The following is a 27,400-nucleotide window of genomic DNA, read 5'->3' on the forward strand; positions in this document are numbered from 1 at the left end:
GGGAGCCCGGAGAGAGGCAGAGCCTGTAGGGCAGCAGAAGGCAAGGGGGACTGTGGATGGTTTGCCAATGAGAAATGTCATGTGGGAGAAATGTCCAAAGAATGGAAAAGAATCCAAATGCCTAATACAAAATCTTACGTTATCTGCTCTGCAATTTTGTCCTTTGATGAAAACCATCATCTAAGCTGGAACTCAACACCATCTATCCTTGAATCTCCAGAAAACTGTAAGTTGACATGTTATACACAACTATTTGAGCAAGAAGCAACTTACAGAAATCACAGAAAAGGTGAAATGCTCTGTTCGATGATGTGGTTTCCAGAAAAATGAAGTGAGGTTCAGGACACATGCAGAACTCAGCAGAGACCTTGGGAACTGCCAGTAAAATCCCCAATTCCACCCAATAGCATGGAGGAAACAGCCCAAAATACCCCCACGATCTCATTCACTTATGAAGTATAAAAAATTGAATTCACAGAAGCAGAGAGTAAAATGGTGGTTACCAGCTGTTGGGAGAGGAGCAGGTCAGGGAGGTATTGATCAAAGGATACAAAATTTCATACAAGAGGAAAAGTTGAAGAGATCTATCTTACATCATGTTAACCACAGTTAGCAAAATTATGGTTTCTTGGAAATTGCTGAACGAAGACTTCAAATATTTTTGCCAAGAAACAAAATTAAGTAAACAAACCCCAATTAGCCTGAAATGTATTGAGGCAGTTAATCAACCATAGGTTGAGAAAAAAATCTTACAAACATCTGCTCTTAAGACCAGTCTGATGAACCATTGTGGACATTTTGCTTACAGAAGTTGTAGAGAGGGATGACTCTACCCCGAGTGGAATGTATATAAGTGGTTGACTTACTGTACTCATTAAGTTAGACACACCTATTTCAACAAAAGGATAGGCCCACACAATTAGACACTTCCTTATAATATGGGAATTTATGAGCTTCAAATTCTAAACTTACTGAGGCATGGAGAAAAATCAAAAGGAGTAAGCAAATGCAGAATGTGATAGTCGGTAAGGTTGAGAGTGAGAGTCAGCCATAAGTGGGACCTCAGGAGAGGAAACTTCAGATATAATCCTGATTCAAGTACTCAGGTGTGCAGAGAAATATGTACTGTCAAGTTAATCATTTGCACTGGATTTTCCCAGGGTCCTGGGATGGGCTGTAGCAATGTGTTCACATGGTCACACTATTTTGTAAATTTGCAAGAGTTATGTATTTTAACTGCAGTTGGTGTTGCTCTGTTTCCTGTCACAGTTTCCCTATTGTTAGTTGGCATTTGGGGATCCAGCTAAAGGGAAATTGAGTTGGGATTACATGGTTTGAGTTTACTAAGATATGTTGTTCATAAATACTTCCGTGTTTCATCAGGTTATTACTAAGTTTAGAAAAGGCTTCCAGGAACACCTCTGCCACTTGCTGAGACAACTCATCTGACAGCAAAGACTAAAGTGCAAGGTCACAGGAACTGTCACAGTAATACGTGTCCTATGACACGAGGCACCAGAAGTCTGTGGACAGCAGAGCCAATAAATCCTTCCAATGCCAGAAAATTATAAGTGGAGAATTCTGTCTCATCAATGTCTAGTCAAAATGGAAACTCTCGTCTTCAGGAATATATTTACAATGCAACACATACAATTGTACATTAGTCATGAAATAAAATTGTTTTTTACACATTTCTACATAAATTTAATTTTTTTGCAGTGTTGAGAATTGAGCCCAGGGGCTTGAGCACAGCAGGATAATGTGGTGCCACTTAGCTACATCCCAGTCCTCAATATAAATTCAACAGAAGTTATTCTGACATCAAAAAGTGAATTGTAGTCAGGCACAGTGGTGCACACCTATAATCCCAGTGTGTTGGGAGGCTGAGGCAGTAGAGTGGTAAGTTAAAAGACAGCCTCAGCAAAAGCGAGGCGCTAAGCAACTGAGTGAGACCCTGTCTCTAAATAAAATACAAAATACGGCTGCGGATGTGACTCAGTGAGCTCTATTCCCAGCACCCACTCCCCGCAAAAAAAGTGAATTATAAGAGCTGAGAACACTGGCACATGCCTGTAATCCCAGCAACTTGGGATACTGAGGAAGGAGGATGGTGGGTTCAAAGTCAACCTCAGAAACTTAGCAAGGCCCTAAGCAATTTAATGAGACCCTGCTTCAAAATGCAAAATATAAAAGGCTGGGAGTAATTGGTAAAGCATCCCAGGTGGAATTCCGAGAAAAAGAAAATAAGTGAATTGTAAGAATTCTTTTTCAGTTCCAACCCAAACCAGTAATTTACTGGAGAGAAAAGATGAATTTTAAGTAGAATTGGTGTCTAGATTTTTTTATAATATATTGTTGAAGAATGAACTGTATAAACATAGAAATAATAATTTTTTTGTTGATTCGGCATAAAATATCTACACAGACATTTTACCAGAAGGACTTGATCCGAAGGACTTAGCAATGAACAAGTCAATAACTGCTAGCAAAATCTTAGGATCACATAAGAAACACAGCATCCACAGCCTTCCAAATGAACACATTAAAAATTGAAATGCTGTTACCAAAAATGATTGTGAAATGGATATCAACTTTTCTATATTTTCAAAAGTAACAAATTTTTTTAAATTAACCACGCTAGAAGAGATACCAAATTATTTTCAACCAAGAAAATACATTTCAAAATGTTATCAAATGAAGAGTGAATCAAACTGCATAAAACTAAAAATATAGGGAAAATATAGCAGAGGTTCAGGCAGCTGAACCTGAAATATTTATCTGGATTTTTTGTGGTATTCGTCAGCTTTTTAAATTGTGTAATTTATTGTCACTGCTTTTCTCGTGCTAATTTAGTATTTACTTTGGTTCCTAATTTATTTTGGTTCCTTCTTGAAAAGGTCCTACACTGTGAGCCTCAAGCTGGGCGAACCTGGACGGTACCCCGTCCTGAGTTTTCAAGCTGTGAGGCTGTGCTGGAAGGCTTCCAGACCCGACGGTCTTCCATCAGGAAGCCCTTGAAAGAGTCGAAACAGAAAAAGACTGATGGCTTGGCAGGTGATGCCTGGATATTGGTGAGAAGCAGAGTTGCCGCCCATGGATCTATCTGTAGGTCCCGGGTGAAAGCTCTAGCCGCCGCCAGAGGCTGCAACTCCCTGAGCTCAAACAGCTTTTGGTTTCTGTCTTTGCAGCGACTTCTGAATTCCAGCGTCAAGGGCTGCACAATGCATTTTGCAGAAAATCTTCACCATCTGGGCCCGCAGCCTGGTAGCTTTCGTGAGCGAATATGTGCTTTAGGATTAAAAAACAAAAAGAGAACAAACAAAAATGAACCTCCCTCAACTGAAACTGGGGAAATATCAAGATTACTCCCAGACTGGTTGTTTTTCAAATAGGCTTTTTAAAACACCTTCAGCCATTCGAGTTGGTGGGGGGAGCCTAGTTTGTTCCCCAGCGCGCTCACCAAGAGTTCTGCCCCAACCCTCCTTAACATGCCGCAACCGCCACCAGAGCTGCACCGCTCCTTGCCCCGCCTTCGAGGGGAGAGGCTTCCTGTGCCGCCTCTCAGCTCACAAAGCCTGTCTCTCTGCAGCCAGGAGGCTAGACAGTCCTCTTCCCACCGCCAGCCGGTCCTTACTGGTCTTCGCGCCAACTTCTTCTGGCTTCTGGGACCTTGAGGACTTCAGGTCGTCAGCGCTCACCCGGGTCCGCGCACCTTGAATCGCTCCCAGAGTAGTGATCCTCAACCTACAAATGAGGAGACCGACACCCAGAACCTGGAAGACAATCCCCAGTGGCCACTGAGAGTGGTCACCAAAAACAAGTATTGTAAGTGACTCTGGGAAGATTTGCATTTGATTTCCTACAACAGAGGCAGCCTTTGAAAACCAACCTCCATAATTTTTCCCTGCGAACCCAATTCGCCCCATACCTATCCATTTAACAAAAGCTCTGGGAACAGTTCACCCTAAACCAATGGAATGAAAAAGCTCTGTTTAAAAGTGAAGCCTGCGGAAGAAGAAATCTTCGCGGGGGAATTACAGGTTTTTAATGCATCATTTAGCTTCTGTTTTCTGTTGGGCTTCTCTTTCTCCCTCTAGAGCTGGCTGCAGCTCCGATCTTGTCACATCCTGTTCTGCAAACTGAGACCTATCAGGGGCCTTAAAGCCAGGGCAGCTCCTCATGCTAGTGTTGCACTGAAGCGAAAATTCTCAAAGTCACAGCTGGGCACCTGCCTTCTTCAGGCCTCACCTGAATATTTGTATCAAGAGGCTGTTTCTGAATCTGGTAAGGAGGGCCTCTCTGACTTCAGCTCTCCTGGGATATTTGGTGTGAAGGATGCAGGGTTCTCTTCCAGCCCAGACCGCAGGTGAGGGAAGCAATGTGTGGTGTGTGCAAAAATCAATGTAGACTTTACTACTAAAGGACAAAAAAATAATAATAATAAAAAAAAATGTTTTGTAAAAAGCTCACATCCACAGAACAGCAAAGCACTAAAAAACTGAGGTCTGGATCAGAAGGATTTCTACTTTCATTAAGGACTGAGTAATTCAGACCAACCCAACAAATGAAGACAACTAAAAAAGCTGGATAAAATATTTCTAAATCATCTCCCCACCCCTCCCAAATTCAAAGGACTAGTAAAGAATGGCTGGGCCAAAACTTGGGAAAGGAAAGGTATCTGTGGAAATGAGCCTGGAACTTGGGGTTGCTTTTTTGGGGGGATGGGGGCATTTGTTGATTCTGAAGGGGGTTTGAGAATCCAAGTTGCATTTTGGCATCCTTTAAAGACTTAAGGCAACTGGAAATCCCACCAAAAAAGCTCAAGCATAGAACTTGTTTAAGGTGACTCTAAACTGCTAGTATCAAAAGCTAAAATCCTTTTGGGAGGAAGAGAACGTCATCCCAGACCTTGATTTATTTCTACAAATACTTCCTTGCAAATTATCAGAGATAACCAGGCACCAGAAAGAGGACAGTAAAGAAAAGAAGAAACAACACACAACAGGATTTTCACACCCTGGGATATTTGGACACAGATGTACAACAACTACATACATGCTATGTTCAAGGAGATAAAAAGCCATGTTGGGAAATTTGCCAGTGAACTCAAAATTCGAACAAGTGGCACAAAAGATTTGGGGGGAGAAAAATATTCTAGACTGAATCAATAATGGGCACTAGAGTTAAAAAATTGTGGAAACTCAAGTATAGTGGTCTCGGTCCATCTCTGAGTCCAGGAAAAAATAAAGATGAGACTCCATAACCTCAGAGAGAAATGGAGAAAGTAGTTTCCTATTTTTCCAGTTAGGCTTTTGGCCACCACAAAATAATAGAACCAAAAATAAATAATATAATTTTAACTATATTAATTTTAAAGGGTTATGCATTTATTTGGCCTAATAATATATAAAAAGGTGTGCCCAAGAAGATTTGCAACAGTCCTGACCCTGTTCACCTCTTCTGTCCCTACCCAATTTCTCTGCCCTACAGGTAAACACTTAGTAGTTTCCTACGTGTCCTTTCAATGTTCTTTGATGTAAATAGAAGTAAATACAAGTATGTATGTGTGTATATAATGTCATATTTTATGTGCATTCCTTTTATTAAGCAAAATTTCACTGGCTGATTACTGTTTTTTCACTTTGCAAAAAAGGATAAAGATTTTTGCCACATCAATACACATACAAAATGACTCAATTTAGGATGACAATGGAAAAATTATTTTGTACAAGGTACTACAGAAAGTGCAGAGGACACCAAGAAGGAAAATGATGGTGATCATGGTAAGAAGATTTATTTTCACAGTCTTAAATGGAAAATTAATCTAGAATTGGCTCTGGGAGTGTTACACAGCTGTTCCTGAGGGCTGCATCCCACTGTCTCCCTGGCTACCTGTGATGTGCACTCATGAGAACCCCTGGCCAATGTTAACAGTTTTGTGCATTGGTGGTGCTAGATGTAAGCCCCTGAATTTGGGGCAGCTTAGGCCCATCAGCTCTCCTGGGCCAACTCAGGGCCAGTGCGCAAGTTGTCTGCAGGAGACGGGAGCAACCATCCCTCTACCCTGTAGACTTAACAGAAACTTCATTTCAGATGTGAGTTGACCTTGTGCTAGGACCGTGTGTCTAACTCAGAGATCAGCTTTAAGCTGCTGTAAGATGTCTGTGGAAATAATGAATGGGATAAGGGCCATGGGAAGTCAAGGGGAGGCAGACAAATGGGGGAGTATCCTCATTTGAACAAAAACTGACCAATTGTTACAACCTCCTTAAATTATTCAATTTTTTTTTAAATTTAGAAAACAGGTTAAAAAACAATAAGGACATTTTATGTATATTAAAATAACTAAAACATTTAAATGTCTTGTAAAACTAAAATAGTTTTTCGGGAAGAACTGTGGACACCCATTTACCTGACGCCTACATTGAGATTCTTGGATAAAAGGTGCATTCATTATCTGCAGAAAAGTCCCAAGTCAGGTTGTTGCTAAAAGCTTGGTCCTTGTCCCTGATGCCAATTCAATGATGAGGACACAGATTTGAGAAAAAAGAAAAAGTAGGTTTATTGCTTTGCTAGCACATGAGAAACACGGGGACTCCTGTTCCAAAGGCTGTGATTCTGCCCATCAGCAGGAAACAAGGGGCTTTTATAAAGGTGATTCAAAGGCTAAATTCTCTGTTGGAGTTGTAATTCACTTGTTAATTTGGGAGACAGTCACTTCTGAGATCTTCTGGTGCCATGCCCAGAGTCTGGATTCTCGCTGTGTACAGCGAAAGAACAATTCACCAAATGCAGACCGTGAGCAAGCTTGAGAAAATAAAAGTCAAAAGAAATATTAAGAAAGACAAAAGACACGAAAATGGTTGAACAGTGGATAGTTGGGAGGACGATCCAGATCTGATGGAGACTGGATCTAGCAAAAAAGAAAAAACCGCCTTATTTTATAGGCAAAAACATCAAAGGGTTTCAGTGTGAAAAACTTCTGGAGGTAAACTTTAAGCTGAGAAAAACAACATGGTCAGGGCTTAGCAGGTTGCGCTAAGCTGCTGGGACTTGAAATCAAGGCTTTTTGAGCTAATGAATTCCATGATAAGCACGAATCTCCCCTATCAAGAGGGGTGATCTTGCAAATGGGCGTTGTTCCCCTGGCACCCTTGCACCGCAGGGTTCCCAAAGGCAGCACCTCCCCGACCAGGGTTTACATAATTCAAAGCAATGATTTAACTGCTCACAACACTGGATTACTTCATTCCTGTAGTGGGTGTGTACTCAAAGATAAATCTGCCTAAAATGGGGAAGAAAGGTAATCCTGTTTCCCCTGAGATTAAGGAGGGAGAGAGATTATGGAGGAGCAGGCAGAGGAAGAGAAAAGAAACCTCCATTTTAAAAATAAGTTTCAGTGGCAGAACAGCAAGGGCTATATTCAAAGCATAACTTAGACCATTGCTACAAGGTCAAGAAAGAACCCTTTAAGCCCGGCATGGTATAGCAGAGCCCACCTGAGATCCCAGCAACTCAGGAGGATCACAAATTCAAGGCCAATCTCGGCAATTTAGAATCTGTTTCCAAAAAGGGAGTTGAGGGTTGGGAATGTAGCTCAGTGGTAGAGTGCCCCTGGGTTCAATCCTCAGTGACTGAAAAAAATGAAAAAGGTCTTTTGAACTACATTCCCATTCCTACCCCAAGTATACTAAATATATATTTGTACATATTTGATACCGGGGATTGAACCTAAGGGCACTCAACCACTGAGCCACATCCCTAGCCCTTTCCGTTTTTTAAATTTTGAGACAGGGTCTCACTAGGTTGCTTATAGCCTCACTAAATTGCTGAGGCTGGCTTTGAACCTGCAATCATCCTGCCTCAGCCTCCTGAGCTGCTGGGATTACAGGTGTGCACCACCACATCCGGCCTACTTTTTTATACTGATAGAGGAGTTGATAGGTGTCTTTCATTCCCATTCACTCCTACTCCTCTTTCCCACCTTCTATTTTAACTGGAAGGATTTGAGAAGAGATGATGGTATTTCAACAGATAGGGAAGATCACTTCTAGTATTGCCAGATAGCAACATATAAAGCTCAGTTAAACTTGAATTTCAGATTGACAATTTTTAATTTGTCTCAAATATTGTATTACCTGAAATTCATATTTAACTGGGTGACCTGTACCTTTATATGCTGAATTTGGCAATTCTATTTGGCAAATCTGGATCACAGAGTATCGATTTGAGTGGAAAAGACACTCTTGAGGAACTAAAGGTAAGTTTAAATGGAAGGGAGGAGGAGTAGAAAATGGGGTCCAATTGAAGGTGTTTTCTAAAAAGTAGTATCTAATTGTTTCTAATCGTAAAAGCAAGGATATTAACTATAATATGTTTGGAAAGTACAGAAAAGTGTGAAAAAATAGCCATAACTGTACCAACCAGGAGTTACATCTGTGGACCTTTTGCTCTTACATACCTTCAAACCTGTTTTTATTGTTTGTTTTCTTGGGGAGTGTGCTGGGGATTGAACCTAGGGCCTTGTGTATGTGAGGCAAGTAGTGTACCAACTAAGCTATATGCCCAGCCCTCCTCAGGCCCATTTTGAACACCCTAGTGAAAACTGGAGCCTACTACCTTCTCCCCAAGCGCTTTCCTATTTTTTTCTTCCATAATTATTACTTTATAGTGTATGGTTCATTTGGTCAGCTCATCTCATGGTCTGGCTCTCTTCAGTGGAGGGCTTACGTGGGCTCTGTTCTGGATATCTGTCAGTGGCCATCTCCTTTTCCCACTGTGTCTTCACATGGTCCTTCCTCTGTGCAGCAGCATCTCTGGTGCCTCTGTGTTCTAAGCTCCTCTTATAAGGACACCAGGCAGATTGAATTAAGGTCTTATTTTAATTTAAACATTTCTTTAAAGGCCCTATTACCAAATCCTGTCACATTCTGAACTACTAGGAGTTCAAGGCTTCAGACAGAAGCTGAAGAGATAGCTCCTCTTGGAGAGTGCTCACCTAGCATGCACAAGGACCACAGTTCACATCCCCAGACCCTCAGATGGGGTGGGTACAAGAAAAGGCTTCATACATTACAAATTTGGGGGGATACTAGTAATCTGCATAGAAGCCTCGAAACCATGGGAAGGGGCATTTTCTCCTGGCATAAGGAGAGAGGCGAGACCACCATGGTATTTTTCTGTTTGCATTGCAGCCTTTAAAACTCTATCTGGATATCTTTTGATGGATCTCTCCAAGGAAGAAAAGGCATCTTGTATTTTGTTATTTTTTTTTTAATCCCATGAACAATCCTTTTGTTGAATAATTCAATAAAATTTAAAAGTAATATTTAATACTTTATTCATTTAGGTACTGGGGATTGAACCCAGGTGAGCTTAACCACTGATCCACATCCCCAGTCCTTTTTATTTTTTTTATTTTGAGACAGGGTCTCACTAAGTTGCTGAGGCTGGCTTTGAACCTGCAGTCCTCTTGCCTCAGCCTCCTGAGCTGCTGGGATTACAGGAGTGCACCACACACCCAGCCACATACATTTATTTTTATGTCACAAAAAAGAAAAAAAAAAGAGTTATGCCAGCAATCTTTATTTATATATGTCTCATTATCAGATTACAGACTATGCAACCACTATTCTTTGTACCCAGGAAAGTTACAGAAACTAGGACATCCTAATGTAGCTTCTCTGCAGATGCAATCCACAATTGCAAAGTGCAATGCTAGGAGCTTTGTGAAGCTCTCAGAAAGTCCATTGTTAAAAGTTACTATAAGGTAGGCAGGAATAGGAGAAGTGGAGCTGGTGAAACATTGTGGTTGTCTAGCATAAGAGTTCCTTCCTTCCCAGGAGTTATGTGCCTGAGATCAAGGTCAGAGCTGATAGGACTCTTGCACAGAGCCTCCTCATGCAGGGCACTGCCACAGCAGCTAAGCATCCTGTGCCCTTGCACAGAAACATTCCCAGGTACCGGGAATGCCACAGCCATGAGGTCATCAGAGACCCCCAATCTCAGTAACTGCTCTCCCATCCTCTGTCACTGCTCTCCACATTTATTTTTATTTTTACAGAATGCATTTTGATTCATTACACAAATAGAGTACAACTTTTCATTTCTATGGTTGTACATGCTGTAGATTCACTCCATTCATGTATTCATACATGTACATAGGGTAATGTAATTTGTCTCATTCCACTATATTTCCACCCCGTCCCCTCATTTCTCTCTATACAATACAATGCTCCTCCATTCTTTCCTTAACCCCCAATTATGTATAGGTATCCAATTATCAGAGAAAACATTTGGCCTTTGGTTTTTTGGGCTTGGCCTATTTCACTTGGCATGATATTCTCCAACTCCATCCACTTACCAGCAAATGCCATAGTTTTATTCTTCTTTATGGCTGAACAATATTACATTGTGTATATATACCACAGTTTCTTTATCCATTCATCTATTGAAGGGCATCTAGGTTGGTTCCACAATCTAGCTATTGTGAATTGAGCTGTTATGAACATTGATATGCTGATTTTAAGTCCTTTGGGTATAAACCGAGGAGTGGGATAGCTGGGTCAAATGGTGGGTCCATTTCAAGCTTTCTGAGGAATCTCCATACTGCTTTCCAGAGTGGCTGCACCAATTTGCAACTCCACCAGCAATGTACAAGTGTGCCTTTTTCCCCACATCCTCGCCAACACCTATTATTGCTTGTATTCTTGATAATAGCCATTCTAATTGAAGTGATATGAAATCTTAGGGTGCTTTTGATTTGCATTTCTCTAATTACTAGAGACGATGAGCACTTTTTCATATGTTTGTTGATCACCTGTATATCTTCTGTGAAGTGTCTGCCCGGTTCCTTAGCCCATTTATTGACCCGGTGCTTTGTATTTTTGGTGTAAAGTTTTTTAAGTTCTTCATAAATTTTGGAGATTAGTGCTCTACTTGAAGTGTGTGTGGAAAAGATTTTCTCCCACTCTATAGACTCTCTTTTTACAATATTGATTGTTTCCTTGCTGAGAAAAAGCTTTTTGGTTTGAATTTGTCCCATTTATTGATTCTTGCTTTCATTTCTTACATTCTAGGAGACTTATTAAGGAAGTCTGATCCTAAGTCAACATGAAACTTTGGGCTTACTTTTTCTTCTATTTGGTGCAGTCTCTGGTCTAATTCCTAGGTACTTGATCCATTTTGAGTTGAGTTTTGTGCAGGGAGAGAGATAGGAGTTTAATTTCATTTTGCTGCATTTGGATTTCCAATTTTCTCCACACCATTAGTTGAAGAGGCTATCTTTTTTCCATTGTATGTTTTTGACACCTTTGTCTAGTATGAGATAACTGTACTTATGTGGGCTTGTCTCTGTGTCTTCTATTCTGTACCATCCTGAATTTAATTTTAAGATGTTCACAAATAGGTGTGCTTTTAGTAGCAGGCTTTCAGTAGCAACCCCTTAGAGGTACTTTCATGTCTAAAGTTTAAAAACAGCTGCGCAAGGTGCCCAACACCTATAATCCCTGCTATTGGAGAAGCTGGGGGCAGGGGGAATGTAATTCCCAGGCCCGACTGAGCAACACAGGTGACCCACCTCAAAATAAATAAATAAATAAATAAATAAAGAGTTTTAAAAAACATGTCTGATTCTTTGCCTATCTTTAATCTCTGTAGGTTGGTTCCCCATCATGGACACTGTCAATATTCCACTTTCAACTTCCAGCTCCTGTAATTTTTCATGCAAGTGCTTCTTGGGGCCATCAGACTATTCTGCCTGGCAGTACAGGCTGCAAGTAATGGGAATCAAAACTTCTGAGAAGCAGCACCCAACCAACAACTGAAGGGAGTGGGGGCTCTCATCCCCTAGCTCCCACTCAGTCGCTGAGCTACCTCAGCTTCTCCCTTCCTTATCTTCATCTTCAAGCTGGAATCCTGATACAGGGGAGGCTGATGTAATGTTGTCAGATAGAACAGGGGATGTCCATTCACAGAAAAACCTCTGGCCCTCACTGACCTCTAAGGTATCTCATCCCATTAGTCTTGACAGGACCCCACTGAATCCATACCGTGTGAATCCACTGCTGTGTGACTTCTTGTCTGTTTTGGTTTGTTGTTGTTGTTGTTGTTTTGATAGCTCCCTGGGAAGCAGCACTATATGTCTTCTCTCTAGGGCTAGTTTTTATAAACTCTATGCTTGGATGTCTTTTCCCTCTGGAACTAACACATAATAGAATCTCTTTCAAGTCCTCAGTCCTAAGCCAGGCAAGGCAGTGCAGACCTGTAAACTCAGCACCTTGGGAGACTGAGGCAAGAGGATCACAAATTTCAGGCCAGCCTTGGCAACTTAGTGAGACCATGTCTCAAAATAAAAAACGAAGAGGGCTGGGGCTATAGCTCGGTGGAAAGCACCTCTGAGTTTGATTTGCAGTACTGAAAAAAGGAAATGAAGACCTCAGCCCTTGTAAATTGGAGGCGGTTTAGTTGCAGACTGCTGAACCTGCTTAGAGTTTTAAATATCCATTCTGTTGAGTCCAGGGGATGGATAGCCCAAGAATAACAATAATAATTCCAGGAGAGTAAAAATACGCTTGGACCACTACATAGTCAGTGGCAGGGGATTGTTTGTTTTATTGTTGTTGTTAGTGGTGGTACTAGGGATTGAACCCAGGGGTGTTACTTATTTATTGTTTTGCCCTTTTTATTTATTGTTTTGAGACAGGATCTCACTAAGTTCTGAAGTCTCAGAACTGCGATCCTCCTGCCTCAGCCTTCTTGGTTGCTGGATTACAGGCATGTGCCTTCACACCTAGCTTACTGTCTCCTCTTTTAGGTCTGTTTCCCCCACATGAAGCTGTCATGTCTATTTAGTGATAATTGTCTGAAATCTCTGATGTTGTTCCTATAAACGTTTTCCTTTTCTCTTTCTCTTCTGGCTTGCCCAAACTTGTTGGAATACCAATGTTCTTTGAAAAGATATGCTTGTCACTTTTGAAGACTGCTGGTTTTTTTTTTTTTTTTTTTTTGTGGTCCTGGGGATTGAACCAAGGACTTTGTGCTTGTGAGACAAGCACTCTACCAACTGAGCTATCTCCCCAGCCCTGCTGTTTGTTTTTATTAAGCTGCAAGGAAGAAAGAGCATTTAACATGGAACTGTGTCATTTGTTATCTGGAGTAGCTGGAGCAACTTGTGGTGTCTCTAAACCAGTGTTCCTCGGTAGGGCAGCATTGCACTTCCTGTGAATTTGTATAAAATGTAAACTATCAATTCCTCCCTGGACCTATTGAGACAGAAAGTCTCTGCTGGGACTCTGCAAATCTGTGTTTTAACAAGTCCTGTAAGTGATTCTGAAGCACACTTTGTTTCCTAGAGAATGGATAGTGATAATTTTTCGCAGGGAGATTTAAATAAGGTACGAAAAATAATTCACTACGTTAGAAAATGCCTTCAGGGGCTGGGGAGACAGGTTAAAGGGAGTGGTGGGTGAAATAGTCACCTTTGTAGAGAGACACTCAAATTAGCATTACTTTTTAAATCTCCTTACTGACCGAACAAAACCTATCTAAAAGTTGAATTCTGCAAGGAGTGAGAGGTAGGGAGGGAGGGGGAAATGCTTAGGAGTGATATTGACCAAATTATACAACAAATCCCATCAATAGATATAACTATTATAAGGCACCAATTTTTAAAATGTGGAAAATAAATAAATAAGAAATTTTTTAAAAAGTTAAATTCTGCTTCCAGAGACCAGCAGTTTAGGATGAATGTAAAATCTTAAACAAAATTTTAGCTGCTTTAATTTGACCTTAAAGCAAACAGACAGAGAAGCCTGGAGGTATAATATTCCTGAAAGTCTTTGGTTTCCAAACGTTGCTATAATTAGCAGAACCATATAATTTATTATCCAAACTGGAAAGCTTTGAGAATGAAAGGAAGTACTATTACTATTTATGCCAGGTTGGGGTGTAGCTCAGTGGTAAAGCACTTGCCTAGCATGCACAAGGCTCTCAGCTCAATCCCTAACATCTGGTGGAGAGGGGAGGGAAGGAAAGAAACTTTGTACCAGGACAAAGGTGAAACCAACACTATTCCAGGTAAAGCAAAATGTATAATTGCTCTAGCTATATAATCATAAAATTACCCACCATTCCTGCTTGACTTAAGATTTAGACCAGATAAGAATAAATGGTGTGCTTCTTGATGGGAATAGGTGCTAGACCCTGGAGAGAAGAGGAGGTAAAGGTAGAAATCAGTACCCAGAGAGATAGGAAGGGAGGAAGCACTCTTTCCCTTGAAATGGAGGGAAGGAGGAAAGTTTAAGACACAAATGTGTTGAGATACAGAAGGGAACATAGGTGACACTGGTTGGTATTTTCCTCATCATAGCAAAAGTCATAGGGCAAGGTAAGCCAGGGATCAGAGAAGCACCGAGAAGGAGGAAGAAACATACATGACACCAGAGTATTGAAGACAGGAAAAGAAACCAGCAGAGGACAGATGGCTACAGGTACAATGGGAAAGTGAAAGATTCACCAGGGTCAAGAATAACAGAAAAAAACAAGAATGACCCTGTAGAAAGAAACTTCCTCACTTCTCCCACTGATCTAGGAGTATCCCATAAGAGAAATAGCTGTTTCTCCTTGTGACTAAAAATTCCCCAGGGTGGGTGATAATGTCTTCCACATTTTCACATTCTTCAAACCTGAGATAGAGAATTATCTTATCCCCCTCCCTCCCACCCTCCTTTCCTTCCTTCTTTCTTTTCCACATGCTTTCCCCAAGTTTGAGCTCTGCTTACAAGGGATGCCCAAAGCATTGCTGATATCACTCAACCCCTCCACAGGTCCCTTCCCAGCTGATGGGAAGTACTTCCTGAGAGGACTTTGGTGCCCCAGTCCTTCTGATCTCAATCAACTGCCTTAGAAACGTATCTTTGATTAGTTCAAGGTTCAGGACAACTTATCTCATTTCATAAGAGTCTACCTACATTCACAATATCCATTTGTTCTTAAGGGGTAGCCAGGTAGGACTGCTCTGTTTTCCTCTCTTTATAATATTCCCTACATTTTTTTCTATCATTCATTTACTTTTCTCTCCCTGTTTGTTTCCTCCCTCCCCACCCTTTGAATTGGAAGACTCTTCGAACTCCATCTCCTCTCTTTCCTTCTCCGTTCCTAGAGCCAGTGTCCACAGCAGACTTCTGGAATTTCAGCACTTGAAGTAGCCTTCTTTTCACTCATGGCCAGCCAACAGTTTTCCGGCAATCTGAAGGAGGAAGTGATCTGCCCCATCTGCATGGACTTTCTGCAGGACCCTGCCACCACTGACTGTGGACACAATTTCTGCCACAAATGCATTGCACGGATTGCGGAAGATTCAGGCAGATTTCTCAAATGTCCCCTCTGCAACAGTTCTGTGAAAAAAACATTCAGGCCCAATTGGCTGTTGGTGAATCTGGTGAAGAAAATCCAAGCTATGGGTACTTCTGAGGAGCAACCAGAAGGGGAAGAGCTGAAATGTCAGAAGCATGGAGAGAAGTTCTATTACTTCTGTGAGCATGATGGGGATTTCCTCTGTGTGATGTGTCGTGAATCTGAGGACCATCGAATGCATAATGCCAGCTTGATAGAAGAAGCTGCCCAGAACTATCAGGTAGGCATATGGGGGCCCTTCTGTGCTCCCTCCATCAGAAGAGGAGTAGTGGGAATCTGGAAACTGTTACTTCCCTCCAGCTGGTTTGTACCACCCCATGTACTTGAGTGGACAGTTCAGTCAGCCATGGTGGGGGATGCTGCCCATTGCAATGCACCATGAAGACTGGACAGGACTTGAATTTTGGCTCAGAGGGTTTGGGCTCAAGTTCAAACTCCTGAGTTTATCTAAAACCTTCATCTCTTTACCTCTCCTAATCTCGGGTGCCTCACTTTTCAAATGGCCCAAACAAAACCTATATCTTAAAATTGTTGATAGAGCAAATGAGGGCGAGTTTGTGGGAGTTCTTTGATGATACCGAAGCACCCTGCAAATATTAATCCTAATTAGTCATAAATAACACTGCTCTCTCCTAGGTCATGAAGGCTCCAGATTCATCTTTTCCCATCACCCCACCCCTCCCCATAGCTGGAGGAAAAAAAGGGGGGTCTATTAATAATTACATTAGGACTCCCTGGAGAGTCAGTCATACCTGCTCCTCTGAGAGACCTGGAGGGCTTTAATGAAGAAGAGAATTCAGGCACAACCTACAAAAAGGACCCTTTCCCCACAGGCGCAGATTCAATGTCAGGTTGAGATCTTGCAGCAAATGGAGAAGGAGATAGTACAAACGAAGGAGCAAGGCGAATTGAAAATCAATGACTTTATGGTAAGAAACAAGTCCATCCCATGATCTCTGGAAGCAGAAACGTCTCTGTGGAAGCTCCTAGGCTCCTTTTATCATACTGATCCTCTGAAAAAGGCTCAGTGACAAAAACTGAGAGAGCCGGTGTATAGGAGGAGCAGACACCGGTGGGGATGGACAAAGAATGTGATGTGGGGGCTAGATGTGTTCCCGCCCTCCCTGCACCTCAGGACTCCCAGGGCTGCAGCAGCTGGGAAACCCACCTTGCTTTCACAGAGCAGAAGGGCAGCTTGCTTCCGACACTGGACCCACAGTGGGTGTCGGGAAAACCTGCACTGGTCTTAAAATCAGAAATACTGATTTGAAACCAAGCTCTGCCTCTCCCAGGCTGTGACTAACTAGAGACAGATTCTCGAAGTTTGAAATGAGAGACTATGATGTCACCCAAAAGCTTTAGGTGTTTTGTTCTGTTGGCATGTCCAAGGAAAAATTATATATGACAGCAGATTATAATCTGAAAGCCTTCTGAAAATGTGAGTTTTAGACACTGAGGTACTTGAAGGCAAAAATGATAAAACATAACTTAGCCTAAAACAGAGAACACAGGAAGTGCTTTTAAAGCTCATTCTTCTCACCTCTCCTTTCCTACAGGTCTGCCACAGCACACTGTTCTGCTCTGGTACTCAGTATAAACTTAATGCACTTAAAAATTGCATACAGTGGGCTAGACAGATCTTGGAGGCTACCCTCTCATTTCTGTGTCCCTTTCCCTTGCCACTAGAACCATGTAAAGTTTGAGAGGATAAAGATCCTGGGGGAATTCAGTCACCTGCAACAGGTCCTAGAAGAGGAGAAGAATTTCCTCCTGTCCCGGCTCCATTGGCTGGGGCAGGAGGGAGACCAGCAGAGGAAACTCTTCACTGCGTCAATGGAGTTGCAATGGACTGCCCTCAAGAAGCTCATTGATTCCCTGAAGGTCAAGCAGCAAATGCTGCCCAGCCAGCTGCTAGAGGTGAGACTCCCTTGGGGTCAAAACTGTAGGCAGGTAGCAGCCCATCCCTAGTCTCAAATCAGGGCATGGGCCAACTGGCAGAATACCAGAGATTGCCCCAATCATCTTTTCTTTTTAATTGGTGCATAATGGGGGGATTCGTTGTTACATATTCATGCATACACACAATATAACAACATAATTTGGCCAATATCATTCTCCAGTATTTCTCCTTCCCTCCCCTCTTCCCTTCCCCTGATCCCTTTTCAAAATTCTACTGTTCTCCCTTCAATTTTCATGAGATCCTCCCACACACAACCTTTCTTTTCCTTTTTCCTCTCTAGCTTCCACATGTGTGAGAAAACATATGATCCCTGGCTGCCATTCTAACTGGGGCAAGATAAAATCTCGGTGTAGTTTTGATTTTAATTTACCCCAATCTTATTACCTTTAGCACAGTGCTGTCCAATGGACATATGTGAGCCACATATACAATTGAGCATTACAATGTGGGTCATGTGTAATTTAAAATATAATGTGAACCATATAATGTGATTTAGAAAGACACATGTGTAATTCAAATTTTTCTAGTAACCACATTTAAAAAAGTAAAAAAAAAAAAACTAGTGAAATAAATTTTAAGAAAATATCTATTTAACTCAATATCTAAAACTTATTTGATCCTGTTCTCAGTATTTTTAAGATATTAATGAGATATTTTACATCCTGGATTTTTTCTTTTTTGGTACTGAGTTTTTAACTTCTAATATATATTTTGCACTTTTAGTACATCTCAGTTCAGAGGCTAAATTGGCAGTTGTTGAAATAAAACGTTATCCTACCAAATCAATAAAGTTGCGTTTCATGGAAAGAATTTTACCACTGCTTCAGTTTTTAATTTAAATTAGTGAAAATTCAATTAAGTTAAAAATTTGGTTTCCGTTGCACTAACCATGTTTCAAGTGTTAGTAGCCATATGTGGCTGAGGAGAGGCTACCATATTGGGCAGTATAGGTCTAGGTGATACACAAAATAAGCTGAGATGATCTCACCTGGAATCATCTCCTTTCCCCATCAGTTCAAGATTTTCTTTCTTTCAAAAAATCTTTCTTCTCTCTCTCTCTCTCTCTCTCTCTCTCTCTGTCTCTCTGCCCCCTGCCCACCACACACACAGAAAGGGAAAAGAAAGGAATATTATGCAAAGTCATTCCAGCCTCTCTCCTATCCCGGTTTGGTCTCAGAGACAAAATTAATTCTCAGAATCTCAAGTCTTTCTTCTCCTCATCTTCATTCAATCTAACCACATTCTTGTCTACCGACATATCAGATGCTTGGTGGGAAGGGAGAGGGAATTAGAAGGTCTTTCACCCCATCTCCAGCAGGGTGGGAAGCTTCTCCTTGGCCCTGTGGTTCAGTTACACACTAAAGCTGTGCTTTCTTTTCCAGGACATCAGAGCTACCCTGCACAGGTTTGATGGGCCATTCACATGCATCATCCATACAGTACTCGACATATATTCAAACACTCAACATTCTTCCCTCACAAATATCTCCATACTTTAATTTTGCAGTTGACTATTTAGGCTGTGGATGGGGAGCACCTAAACCTTAGCATAGGGGTTGGTTGGTTTAAAAAACAAAACAAAACTGTTTTGTCCAGCTTCCTGGTTCTTCAGCACATATTCTCCTATTTTCTGGCACCTTCTGTATGCCCCCTGGGTGACTGCTGGGCCCCCTACTGGATGCCCTCTCTCTTCTCTCCTCAGTCTCCAACTCCCATCTTTGTTTTCCTATCTCCTCAAGCCCCACCTCTCTCCAGCCCGGTAGCTCCAGCCCTGCCCCTGACTCCTAGCTCACTAACCTCTGACTCATACCAGCCAGGCCTTCATCTCCTTATATGCATGTCACTGGGTCCTTCTTCCCCACACCCCGTCCCCTGATCTCACCATCACCTGCCATGACTTCACAGGAGTGAAGAATTTCAGATTTTCAGTCCAACCCTGATTCCTCCACACCTGGAGAAAAAACTCAGTGTAGCAAAATCAAGACATGACTCCATCATAGAGAACATGAAGAAATTCAAAGGTAAGGAAGTGACTGTCACCTCCAGTCACCTGCCTCTGGGGATTCTCTCCCCATCACCCCCACAGAAACTGAACTGTAACTCATACATGCCAATGATAGTCAGTGGGCCCTTCAGATGCCAGGATCTGTGTTGGGCACTTTCAAAGCATCAGTATGTTTCCTTTCAGGCAATTCTTATTCTATCTTCATAATATGTTACTTTTTTGCCTCTCTGACTCATGACAGCCACAAGAGAGCTAGTCGCACTGTGTGACTAGCACAGTGACTATTACAAGTTGGTATTGAGTTTTTTGGGGGACCAGAGAGGAGACAGGGTCCTACTTTCCCAGACCTTCAAGCAAGGATTGTGTGATCAAATGGTAGCTCTTCCTGACTACAGAAGAAGTGAATCCTGATTAAAAGTCAATGACATTGTGGGAAAATCCCTCTTCCTCCCTCCCAAGGAAACAAAAATCAGCCAGAACACCAAGTGAACAACTTGAGCTTTAGACAGTTGGCCAGGTATTCTTCAAAACCTTGTCTGGGGGCTGGGGTTGTGCCTCAGTGGCAAAGCACTTGTCTCACATTCATGGGGCATTGGGTTTGGTCCTCAGCACCACATAAATAAATAAAATAAAAGTATCGTGTTCATCTACAACTAAAAGATTAAAAAATAAAAACTTGTCTGGGCAGGGCATAGTGGTACATGCCTTTAATCTCAGAACTCAGGAGATTGAGGCAGAAAGAGTGTAAGTTTGAGGCCAGTCTCAGGAATTTAGTGAGACCCTAAGCAACTTAGCAGGACCCTATCTCAAAATAAAAAAAATAAAAAATATTGGGGATGTGGCTCAGTGGTTAAGAGTCCCTGGGTCCAATCATCCCTGGTTAGAAAGTGGGGGGGGGGGGGGGCGGGGGGAGGGAAGGAAGGAAGGAAGGAGAGAAAGAAGGAGAGAAAGAAAGAAAGAAAGAAAGAAAGAAAGAAAGAAAGAAAGAAAGAAAGAAAGAAAGAAAGAAGAAAAGAAAAGAAAAAAGAAAGAAAACAACCTTGTCTGGGTTTGCAACAAGAAGCAGGTTTGGCATCTCTAAGGACTCCCTTCCTTGTGTAAGCTGGGAGTAAAGACACCTTGCTGCTTGTAGTCCTCTTCTTAGAACTATCACAGAAGTCCATATTCCCTCCACATGTCCTTCAGGATGTGTTGTTGGGCACTGAAATGTAGCTTGTCCAAATCTGTTACAGGTGAAGAATGCATACCATCACCTCAAGACTTGGTATGAAAATAGAATATAAGCTGGTACAAGGGTGCCTGCCTGTAATCCTAGCTAATCAGGAGGCCGAGACAGGAAGATCCAAGTTTGAGGTCAGTCTCAGCAACCAAGCAAGATTTTGTCTCAAAAAAAAAAAAAAAAAAAAAAAAAAAAAAAAAAATCTAGAATGTAGCAATATATTTTTTTAATTGAGACAGGTTCTCACTTTGTTGCTCACACTGGTTTCAAACTTTGGACTCAAATGATCCACCTACTTTGGCTTCCTGAACAGCTGGGACAACAAGTGTTCAGCTAGCAATACTTTTTTTTAAATTCTGTCAAAATGACAACATTTTGAAAATGTTGAGTTAAATATATATTAAACTAATTTCACATTTACTTTTTTAATGTGACTACTAGAAAATTTAAAATTAATTGATTCACATTTGTAGCTTCTATTGTGTTTCTACTGGGTAGTGCTGGGCTAGAGAGCCACTGCAGGGAAGCACAATGGACATCTCTGCATTTTGTACCTTCTTGGTTCACAAAGAATTTGAAAAACAAGCTGGGGGCAGTGCTACATGCCTGTAATCCAAGCAATTGGGGAGGGTGAGGCAGGAGGATCAAATTCAAGGTCAGCCCCAGCAATTTAGGGAGAACCAGTCACAAAATTAAATAAATAAATAAATAAATAAACAAAAGGGTCTGAAGATGTAGCTCAGACTTTGTGGCTTCAATTTTCAGGCAAAAAAATAATAATTAAAAATTTAAAAAACGGAATATGAGAGAGAAATCCATTTCCAGGCATTTCAAATTTCAAGTAAGTACCATGCTGTGTGGTTTTGGCTTCCTTGTTTCACCACCCTGGACTCTCTCCATTTCTTTCCATTCTCTACCCCTAGACAACCTCCAGGCCAGTGGGAAGAAAGATAAAAACAGATTCCTCGAAAGCATGAATGAAAAAGACAAGCAGAACTGTGAGTGATGGCTATTTCCTGTCATTTGGGGCAAGTGAGAAGTGCAAAGGAAAAGAATTCTCTCTGTTTGGGTCCAAAAAGGCCCATAGGGGTGAATGCTAATTGAACTAACTGAGAAGGACAGACTCATATGTTTTATTATTTTAAACTTAGTGACAATCCTAAATTTTAAAAGTATTCAAAAATAATAGAAATCTGTAAATTTATTCCTTCATTGCTCGGAGGCAGAGAAGAAAAAGTGGAACAAGGAAGCAGAGGAGGCGGCTCAATCTTTGTAGTATTAGCTGACCTACTGGGCGCTCCTACGTTTCTGGGCACATACTAGGGATGTGATGTCAGAACAGCTCAGGGATGGAGAATCACTGTCATAACAGCCTGCACAGAAATCAGCAGAAATGGTTCTGCCACCTGATGGTAACACTAGAAGTATCATTTCTTAAAGACCTGGTATGTTCTGAGCACCCCATTTCCAATATTTCAAAACCCCACAACTATCCCCCAAGGTAGATGTTATTACCTGGAATTTCCATGAGGCTCCCTGGAATTCCAGGGAAGAGAGGCATGTTTCCCAGGCCATGTGATTATTAAGTGAAATAGAATTAGAATTCATTTCTCCAGGACTGGGGATATAGCTCAGTTGGTAGAGTGCTTGCCTACCATGCACAAGACCCTGAGTTCGATCCCCAGCAGCACCACTTACAAAAAAAAAAAAAATTCACTGTTCATTCCAAAGTCAGCGGGATTTAGGGATTGTATTCCACCAGCATTTCCCCACAAGAGGAGATACTGACCTTTGAAGAGGATAAGTGTTAGTTGTGCTCCCTGACTTGTGCCCTGTTAAGTGTTCAGCATCCCAGGTCCCAGCATTATGGACCAGTAGGGAAGCTTCTGCCTCCTCCTGGTGTCATCTGCCTGGGTGTGGGATGGTGCTCACTGAGAGCCACTGAATGTTGTTGTGGTACTGGGGATTGAACCCAGGGGTGCTCTACTGCTGAGCTACATCCCCAGCCCTTTTTATTTTTTGTTTTGAGATGGAGGTCTCACTAAGTTGCCAGTCTTCAAACTTGCAATTCTGCCTCACCTTCCTTGGTTTCTGGGATTACTATAGATTTGCACCACTAACCCTACCTGACTATCGTTATTGATGGTGTTAGGGTATTTGTTTTTAATGTGCAGTTTCTGATTATCAAAACCAAATTTGGGACTGGGGATATAGCTCCGTGGTAGAGTGCTTGCCTGGCATGGCATGTGAAAATCCCTGGGTTCCATCCCTAGCGCCTCAATTTTGTGTGTGTTTTCTTTTTCTAATTCCTAGAATGTCTATTAGAGAAATATAATCCAAAGTAATCTTCTCCAGTAGGAGTCCTGCCCCCAAACACTGGAATTTTCCGATGGGGTAGTGAGAGGACCTCCAGGTCTACTGGAGGAAATGCTCTTTTCCACCCACTGTCCGGAATACACTGAAGTGACCCAGAATACACTGAACTTCCTAACATGCGGGTCACCCTCCCCAGTCAGAACTAGGTGGAATGATTGAGTGTTCTCAGTACTTACTTGAAATGGAAGGGAATAGGAAAACAGCAGTAAGAGGGGTTTAGAGACACCATAAAAGAGATTGGGGGACGGGGTGATGTGGAATCTATAGTTCTTGAAGATGCCAGGTGCCATAGATGGCATGGGCAGGTATAGATGGAGAGCAGGCATATCATCCATCTCTACTTCCCAAATTACAGGAAATACTGGGCCCCCGTATCTGCTTACCCCTAACCTGTTCAAAAAATATTTTCTTGAGTTTAACCTAGGTCCCTCCTGCTGTATGTAGAACTCAGCGGAACTATTGGCATTGGAGGTTCACTGCAGACGCTTACTGACCTCTTTTCTACTTTCCTCCTTCCTCTTCAAAAGGGACGAAACAATTAAGCCGGGGCTATCGAATCCCTACCCCCTAACTCCATCCCACGCCTTATTTGAGGCTTCCTTTCCTGGAGATGCCGCCCCTTCAGCATCACTTCTGGCTGGAAGTAGGGAGACCTACGTTGAAGTTCCTGTAAACCGAGCCAGCTCTGAGGACGCGGGGAGCTTTGGCTCTGAGAGTACTGAACGGTTCAAGGCGGTGCTGAGTAAGTGACTGAGGGCGATCATGGTCCCTGGTTGAGCGGAGTCGTGTCGAGGGCGTGGAGCGTCGGGGAGAGGCCTGGGCTACTGACAGGGAAGACACGGGTGGTGATGAAGGTGGGGGAGGGATGAACGCGTTCTTTAACAAAACGAAAGGAAAAGGCAACCGAGACCCTTGAAGCTTCCTCCCCATGCTTGGCTTCTCCTTATCGCTTTGGCTGTGGTGCCCCCTAGAGGACAAATATAGTCCCTACAACTGTCTCCCTCTGATTCCCTCCCCTACCCGGCCGCCGCCCCTCTTTTTAAACTATTTACGTGGCAGCAGTTCAGGCACAGGACCAAAGATGAGTAAGGCCTGCCTGGGCCATGACCCTAATCCATCCCCAAGAGCCTGACCTCTCTCGCTCTTATCTGCAGTCCCACATCCTCCATCTCTCCCAACAACCCACATGCGGCAATGGAAAATTAATATTGCAGCAAAGATTGAAAAAAATCAGCAAAAAGTTCACCACTACTAAAACTTTTGTGGAGGGTGGATGGGAAGCTTTCTAGCCTTGGAAAACTGTGACTCAATGCTTGAACACTCAATGTGGGGTCGGAGTCAGGAAATTCTGAATATTCCTTCTTCTGTGTTCCAAATATCCCCTTCATTCTTGTGTTTGAGGGACCCCACTTTGGAAAAATTACTTGAGGTCATAAAGTCTAAGCCTCAACATCTCATACTAGCCCCAATCAGGGACCACGGGAAATGAGGAAGAGATGATGGCTTATCTTTCAGTGTTGAAATGATCCCACCACCAGGAGCAGCAGGGAGCTCTCCTCTGCATCCACAGAACAGCACGTGAGGAAATTAGGGATGGACTTTAAGGAGGGGCTAGACCTAGGACTTCTCTTGTGACTGGGGTTGTGAGTGGGGAGAGGAAACCTACCTCCAGCTGCATCTAGGGAAACTCAGAAGTTGGGGGTGAACAACTTGACTCTGTCCCTTTTTCTCCTCATTTTCCCACAGCCCCTGTAACACTGGACGCGGCCTCGGCCCACCCATACCTCATCCTTTCTCAGGATCTAAAGACAGTAACGCTGCCTCTCCACCCTCAGCGCAGATCGGAAGAGCCCACAGACCAGGAGCGCTTCTACCCTTTCCCTTGCGTGCTGGGCTCTCCAGGCATTTCTTCTGGCTGCCAGGCCTGGGAGGCGGAGCTCCAAGGAGGAGAGCGCGGTGGCTGTCTGGTGGGTGTGGCCTCGGAGCTAGTATGCCGACGAGGTTGTCTGCTGGTGGAGCCTTTAGCAGGCTTCTGGACGCTGCGCATCACCAGCCTTGGGTGCGAGGCGCTCACCGATGGTGGCACCCGGGAGAATCTACCTATCCGTCCGAAGAAAGTGGGCATCTTCGTGGACCACGAACTCGGGGAGGTCGTCTTCTTCGACAGCACCACAAGCAACCACATCTACACCTTTCACGCCTCCTTCGCTGGGCAGATCTTCCCCTTTTTCCGGCTCCTGTATCCTGGCACACAAATCACCCTGAATCCCTAGAGTTGTCCCTTTCTCTCCGTCTTTTCCCTGCTAACTCCCCATTTTGGGACGAGCTGCAGCTGGTCCAGTTGAAACTAGGCTTCTGGAGCCCTTTCCAAAGGTTACGCCTGAGACAGGCCAGATGTTCTGATCCCATTTAATTTCCATCTTTCTTTCAGTTTCCCCTTCCCTTTCTATGTCTAAAGCAAGAAGAAAGACTCAAATACACGAAAAGACTATACACAAGGCTATTCGTTGGAGCACTGTTTGTAATAGAACAAGACTAAAAGCAACTCAAATGCCCATCAACAAGTGATGGCTGGGAAAGCTGAGATGAGAAAGCATGCAGCTACCCCCTAGTCGAGACTAAGATGCAGGAGACTGGACAACTGACCCTGAGCTGCTATCTTCTCTTCCTCCACCTCATTTTTCTGGCAGCACACACCCACACAAGTAATTCTAAATGTAGATTTTCCTCATCTGGACCTCACCCTTTCCTGAGGTCTGAAAACCATGACGCTGGGCTTTGCCTCTTCAGGAGACTTAGCCAGACCCACCTCAACACCACTTTCCAAATGAGGACTATTTATGTAATAATATGGATGGCCTCCAAGACACACTACTAAGTTAAAAACATTAAGTGGGTAACCATACACACAGTATGTTAAATGTACATAAGAAAAGGAGGAATATAAATATACATTTTCCTTACATTTCTTTTTTCTTTTTAAGTAGAAGGACAAATCAAAGCCTAATACATATTACCTATGGGAGGGGTAAAATTAGGTGAAAATGATGGAAATGAGTCTTTTCTAAATGTTTCAAACCCTGAGGTGCCACATCCCCAGCACAAGTGTATCTTGTTTTGTATATTTGACTTTGACATCATGTAAATATTTTACATCATTGTAAAAAAATTAGATGAGATGAAATGAGTTTAATTGTCTGTGTAGTTAGTAGTATTTCATAGCTGTGCCCATAAAGAAGACCTAAAACTATTCTGAAACCCATCAGATCAAAGATCTATTTGAGTAGCTTTAACAAGAGATGCAGGAGACACAGTCTGAAAGTTCCAATTTGGGAAAATTCACAGGAGAAAGAACAAGTTTTCACAGGAGAAAGAACAAGTTTTCTTCATTCAATAAATTGCTGAAAGGTGGGCACAGTGGCACATGCCTGTGATCCCACCAATTTGGGAGGCTGAGACAGGAAGACCAAGAGGTAGAGGTCAGTCACAGCAATGTAGTGACACCCCCTCTCAAAATAAAAAATAAAAACAGCTGGGGGTGTAGCTCAGTGGTAGAGCACCCCTGGATTCAATCCCCAATACCACAAAAAATAAAAATAAAAAAGTAATAACAAATTGCTGGGAAGGGAAGAAAAACATTCAGACTAAAAGAGACTAAAGGACATATCAACCACATGCATTGGTAGACTTGTTTGCATCTCTGTTTGAACAAATTAATTGTAATTTAATTTTTAAAACTGTGAGTCAATCCCCAGCACCGCAAAACAAACAAACGAACAAACAAAAAACTGTGAGAAAAAATATGAACATCAGTTGTACATTTGTATTAAAGAATTGTGCATCGTTAAGGTGAGATTATTATTTTCCTACTATTTTCTCTACTTTTATATAGGTTTAAGTTTTTTCCATAATAGAAAATTCAAACACACACACACAAACACACGCACGGAAGGATGGGGTTTGAGATCCTCTAAGCAAGGTCTCCCAGAGTCAATATTTAGGAATGAATTTGACTCAGGACCCAAACATCCATCCCTTCAGAGATGAAAAGTTTCTGATTATCACTAGGGACCGGTTTTAATTTGGAGGGGCAAAGGATTCCTTTTCAAAAACAAATCCATCCTGCTTTTCCCGGCCTTCATACTGAGAAACCAAAATTAACCCAAGACTCTGTGCATCTTCCTCTCAAACTCTCACCATCGCAACAAAAATCTGTATCATTTCTAGTTTTGCCAGGAATTGACGTTAAACTCAATGGACTGCCGATGTTTCCTGGGTGATACTGAAAAAGTAAAAAGGACGAAGAGTTTGGAAACACAGAAACAACGGGACAAGATGACATAAGGAGAGCAGGACCCACGATTTGTGCTGGAGTTCAAAATTGTCTTGGGTTTCTTCCTCTTGGACGCCCTTCAGCCAGCCGTGG

The 27,400-nt window shown here is 42.4% G+C and overlaps 2 protein-coding genes across 2 annotated transcripts; both read left to right on the forward strand.

Annotated features, from left to right (window-relative positions):
• Positions 1-3,488: 3,488 nt before the first annotated feature.
• On the forward strand, positions 3,489-21,999 carry TRIM31 (tripartite motif containing 31; the record flags this gene model as incomplete). The annotated part of the gene is made up of 9 exons (XM_079147389.1): positions 3,489-3,626; positions 4,098-4,284; positions 11,659-11,777; positions 15,161-15,634; positions 16,248-16,343; positions 17,101-17,331; positions 18,757-18,779; positions 19,280-19,395; positions 21,522-21,999. The coding sequence occupies 9 exons, from the start codon at positions 3,489-3,491 to the stop codon at positions 21,602-21,604; spliced, it is 1,467 nt and encodes a 488-aa protein (XP_079003515.1). The 3' UTR covers positions 21,605-21,999.
• LOC306665773 (E3 ubiquitin-protein ligase TRIM31-like) lies at positions 21,948-26,331 on the forward strand (the record flags this gene model as incomplete). The annotated part of the gene is made up of 3 exons (XM_079147390.1): positions 21,948-22,043; positions 23,419-23,716; positions 24,721-26,331. 3 exons carry the CDS (start codon positions 21,948-21,950, stop codon positions 25,245-25,247), a joined length of 921 nt encoding a protein of 306 aa, XP_079003516.1. The 3' UTR covers positions 25,248-26,331.
• Positions 26,332-27,400: the final 1,069 nt, after the last annotated feature.

Source organism: Sciurus vulgaris, assembly GCF_902686455.1.
Source record: "Sciurus vulgaris genome assembly, chromosome: 7".
Lineage (NCBI taxonomy): Eukaryota > Metazoa > Chordata > Mammalia > Rodentia > Sciuridae > Sciurus > Sciurus vulgaris.